General features: G+C 41.0%; 1 protein-coding gene across 1 annotated transcript; it reads right to left on the bottom strand.

Annotated features, from left to right (window-relative positions):
* Positions 1–1,121: 1,121 nt before the first annotated feature.
* Positions 1,122–4,189, bottom strand: LOC134076353 (NLR family CARD domain-containing protein 3-like). Its single transcript, XM_062531399.1, has 2 exons — positions 4,177–4,189; positions 1,122–2,959 (listed from the first exon to the last, which is right to left on the bottom strand). Exons 1-2 carry the CDS (start codon positions 4,187–4,189, stop codon positions 1,122–1,124), a joined length of 1,851 nt encoding a protein of 616 aa, XP_062387383.1.
* Between the last annotated feature and the right edge of the window lie 1,162 nt (positions 4,190–5,351).

Genomic DNA, 5,351 nt, shown 5'->3' on the forward strand with positions numbered 1-5,351 from the left:
ATAAAACACCAACCAAACCATAATGTGCTATGCTAGTCATAATAATAATCCTTTACAAAGACATGTCTGACTAACACCAACCTTAAGGTCTGCAGTTTGCAGTGGGGACTAGACAGTCCCTTAGAGAGAATATGGACTCCAGAATCTCCCAGGTCATTGTGACTCAGGTCCAGTTCTATCAGGGAGTTTGGTGACTGTATAACAGCAGCCACAATTCCACAGGACTTCTCTGAGAGTTTGCATTCAGCAAGTCTGCATAACAATATGAGAAAGGATAAAATTGCCCAATTGCCCAATCACACAAACACAATCACCACCCACCCACACACACACTCACACACACTCACACACACACACACTCCCCCCCTCCCCCCCACCGATACCCGCACAAGACCTCTAGTGCACATGTACTTGGGCAAAATTGCAATCAGTCACGCACCTACACACCTGAAAGGTTTGTAATGTTATAAGAGGACCGAATTGTATACATATAAGCCATTTATAAATATATGTGGCACTAATTAGCACACTACCAACCACAATCCTGTAGTGAAGATGGAATTTCTCAATTCTTCAAATCAAGATGAAAAAGTGTCCACCGGGCACATTTGCAACAGCTCATTCAAATAAAAGAGTGTCATGAAACAGTGAAGTCCATCTTCACACAAGACTATTTCACCTTTAGGCATCTTTAAAGGTTCATGCCGTCAGCCTAGATTGGTAGCACACTAGTCTGAGTGAACCGGTCAAGGAAGTTCAGTCTGAAAAAGATCCTATTGGCGTCTGTTCCAAACTTTTCATTTTATGACTTTCAGGGACATAACCAGCAATGAAATTAAACTTACATTAGTGCATTCAAATCTACCAAAACCATTTCAGAAGTACAGCAAGTACATCTTGTTTTATTGTAGTTTTATTGTAGTTATTTACTCAATTGTAAAGAAATAAAATGGTCCTGGATTTTTGGTAATTCAGAAACTAGACGTCAATGGGCAAGACTGAAAAAATCCAAATTCAAATTTGCTAACAGGCTAGTCTGGGTTCACCCCAGGTGGTAGTAGACTAGTGACTTCACTATTATATTGAGTCACTATAATTAGCACAGTCTCTCCATCAGAAACTCACCGTGCCTTTCTGCAGCACCTCACAGCTGGGAGCAGTCTCCTGCGTCCCTCATCTGATGTGTTGTATTTCTTCAGCTCAATCTCATCCAGCACCTCCTCAGACATCAGAAGCATGTGGGCCAGTGCTGAACACTGGGCAGGAGACAACTTCTGTTTGATGTTCTGTGGTGATGACAAGTATGTCTGAATTTCTTTGTGCATGGAATCATCATTCATTTCAAATAAGCAGTGGAAAAGATTGATGCATCGTTCAGGAGAGAGACCATCTCTGTTGAGCTCCTTCATGTACTGACATATTTCCCTAATACTGTGAGAACTGTTGTGTGTGTTGCTCAGTAGACCTTGCAGAAGTTTGTGATTTCTCTCCACAGAAATACCCATTAGAAAGCGAAGGAAGAGATCCAGGTGTCCGTTCTGGCTCTCCAAAGCCTTATCAATGACACTCTTAAGTAAAACATGTAATCCTAGTGCTGATTGAAGAGAAGATAAAAATGATGGATTGAGCTCATCTCTGTCCTTTTCATTGAGGAAGCATTTCATTGCCTCAAAGTTCTTAGCCAAATACGAGTGAAACACAAACACAGCTGCCAGAAACTCCTGGACACTCAGATGCACAAAGCAGTAGACCTTCTTCTTTTGAGATTCCACAGTTTCTGTCTTGAAGATCTCAGTGCACATGCCAGAGTACACCGAAGCTTCACTGACATCAATACCACACTCTCTCAGGTCTTCCTCATAAAACATGAGGTTGCCATTCTCTAGATTCTTGAAAGCCAGTTCTGCCAGCTTCAGTAAAATGTTCCTCTGAGATTCCAGAAGTTTCTTTGTATCTTTTTCTGATACACTCTGATACTTCTGATCCTTTCTTGTGGTTTGGATGAGCAAGAAGTGTATGAACATCTCAGTCAGCGTTTTGGGAATGTCCTTGATGTTTTTCTTTTCCAGCATCTGCTGAAGTACAGTAGCTGCAATCCAACAAAAGACTGGAATGTGGCACATAATGTGGAGACTCCTGGATGTCTTAATGTGTGAGATGATTTTGTTGGCCTGACTCTCATCTCTGATTCTCTTCCTGAAGTATTCTTCCTTCTGTGTATCATTGAATCCTCGTACTTCTGTTACCTGGTCGATGAACTGATCAGGAATCTGACTGGCTGCAGCTGGTCTTGAGGTTATCCAGATGAGTGCAGAGGGAAGCAGAGTTCCCTGAATGAGGCTCGTCATCAGAACATCCACTGATGATGTTTCTTTCACATCAGACAACTCACTGTTCTGCTCCAGGTCCAGAGTCAACCGACTCTCATCCAAACCATCAAAGATGAACACAACCTGACAGTCTTTGTATCCTTCACCATCATTCAGCTCCTTCAGCTCAGGGTGGAAGTCAAGCAGGAACCTGTGAAGACTATACTGATCATCCCTGACTAAATTAAGCTCACGGAAAGAAAGGGGAAACATAAAATCTATATCCTGATTGGCTAACCCATCTGTCCAATCAAGAATGAACTTTTGCACTGAGACAGTTTTTCCGATTCCAGCAACACCTTTGGTCATCACAGTTCTGATGTGCTTCTCCTGTCCCAGTAAGGGCTTGAAGATGTCGTTGCAGTTGATTGATATGTCTTCTGTGGATTGAGATCTGGACGCTGACTCTACCTGCCAAACCTCATGTTCCTTATTCACCCCTTCACTCTCTCCTCCTGTGATGTAGAGCTCTGTGTAGATCTTATTGAGGAGTATCTCAGCTCCTGGTTTGATGATGCCTTCAGAGATGTTCTCAAACCTCCTCTTCAGACTGGCTTTGTGATTCCTTATAATTCTCCTCAGGTCCCCATCTGTTTAGAAATGACAAAACAAGTCATTTAAAAGTCATCATTAAAGTCAATAATAAAAATGATTCATATTCTCATGAACTCACTACAAATTGGCCTACATCCACAAGCACTCGTAAATAAAACCTGATCAAATCCAAAATGTATCCTCACCTAGTTCCCTCTTTCTGCCTGGTGTATGTCCAGTGTGCAGGTGTCTCCTGGGTCCTAGATCCTGGGTCAGATCAGCCCTTACCCTGCAGGGACATCAGACAAACAACACTTGGACTAATGCACTAATTGCTCCTTAGATAATCTACTGATTACAATGTGTATTTTAATCTATATCTATAATCAATCTAATCTACTCAATATATAACCTATAATCAGAACTGATTATAGGTTACACACTATGGCCAGTCATTAAACTGTTAAAATTGAACCTCTGCTAGTTGACAAGATAAAGCAATGAATACACTCTATATCCATTCTCCCACTGGATTTTTGATCTCCTACTGCAATTATGGTGAGACCATTATCTATTCCCCTATTGCATTTTTGATAAGTTGTGTGTTGGTTGTGACCATATCTGACATATATTCTGAAACTTCATTGTGAAACACTCCCCTTAAATAATGTATATGAATTTCTTTGAATTTCATTGATTTTCAATTCTACTTCCTTTAATTCATATTTGAATTGTAATTCTACATCCTGTTTTTGACCTCAATTCAAATCCAAGAACTGAATTGGAATTTAGGAGTCATTCTCAATTCAATTCTGAATGTTGCACATGTAGAATTACATGTGACTGACATGCCTACAGACTGATAACTAAATTACATGTGACTGACATGTTCATGCATGTGTGTGGTATTGCATGTTAGTGACATTTCTAAATAGCTTGTAACCTATAGAAACTACAGGCTGATAGCTACTCACTCTAGACCTGATGGAACTGGTTCACTACTGAAGTTGGGCATATCATCCATGGATGCATCACTCTTCATGGACACACAGCTGGGCACTGGAGATGGAGGTCTGTGTGTCTGTGGGCTGGTTACATAAGGAGACACAAGAAACGGATTAACATTAAATCATTGAGTAAACTAGATGCACCGCATAGCGGTACACAATATGACCACCGCTCAGCTCTGCACATTCTCTCCACAAAAATAAATGACGCTGGTCAACTTTCCTGTATCTCCTTTTTGTGCAATTTATATGCATATATCTCCTACCCTTGCAGCTCATGTGTACAAATGAGCGTGTGCAATTTATATGCATATATCTCCTACCCTTGCAGCTCATGTGTACAAATGAGTGTGTGCAATTTACAGATGGTACGGGTTGAGAATGCTCCTTTCTTTCCCGCACATCGGGACTCCCGAAGCATCGGGACTTTAATTAAAACTGCAACCGCAAGGGGGCAACATAAGACCGCCTTAATAAAAGGAAGGTTCGGCTCATACCGGAAAACACGGAAAAACCCGAAGACACCGCGCTGGTGACAAGCGGAGAAAAGAGACATCACGCTCGGCATGTCAGATTGCAGTTTCAGAGTTTTCGAATGTTTTACAGCGTACCTCACAGCTGGCTCTCTCACTCGACGTAGCCTATAACTCAGTCAGTCCAGCAGAGATGCCAGAGCAACGTTTTGGTCAATGGAGAGGGAGAAAAATGCTCCGCATATCCGTCTCATTTAATCCGTCTCATTTAATCATTAAAATGATTAAAATGAAGGTGATGACTGGCGAAATTATAATCAAACGACGTTTCAATAAACCATTGTTGAAATTAATGAAAATGGTTTTAGAAGCCTTCAATTCAACCTGAAAGACTCGATATAGGCAACCTTAGATTAATTCATTAATTCATTACGGTTACAAGACCGCATTTCCGTGAATAGGCCTAGGCTATTATTGTCAAGGCGAAGACGAAAGAGATGGACAAGATGGACATTTAGGCTACATTTATGTTAGGAATACTTAGACATGTGTAGGCCTATAGGCTATTTTAAAACGGAGGCATGTTCATTTTAACCGGCGACGCTGGGTAGCTTACCCAGCACTTTATCACAGATTTTGTCCCCACCACTTTTGACAACTGAAAATAAAACGTATTTAACAGAAATATCTTTAATAGGCCTACATGCCTATCATGTCACTTTACTTATAACCGTAGGCTACATGATTGGAGAAGATCGCGCATTTTGTAACATTATAACAATGGATGGTCAGATATGCGATAGGGCAGTGAGGGTGATTCATTGTAACCATCGACTAGTAGGCCTAGCTCCGCAAAAGAAGTTTCTAGCAACTTAGAATATATGGATCTCGTTATGCATGTTCATGTTGATTCAGAGATAGACATAGACTACCGTGGGCTACTGTGCGTCAATATAACAGCATTTTAT

The sequence above is a fragment of the Sardina pilchardus genome, chromosome 1 (assembly GCF_963854185.1).
Source record: "Sardina pilchardus chromosome 1, fSarPil1.1, whole genome shotgun sequence".
NCBI lineage: Eukaryota > Metazoa > Chordata > Actinopteri > Clupeiformes > Clupeidae > Sardina > Sardina pilchardus.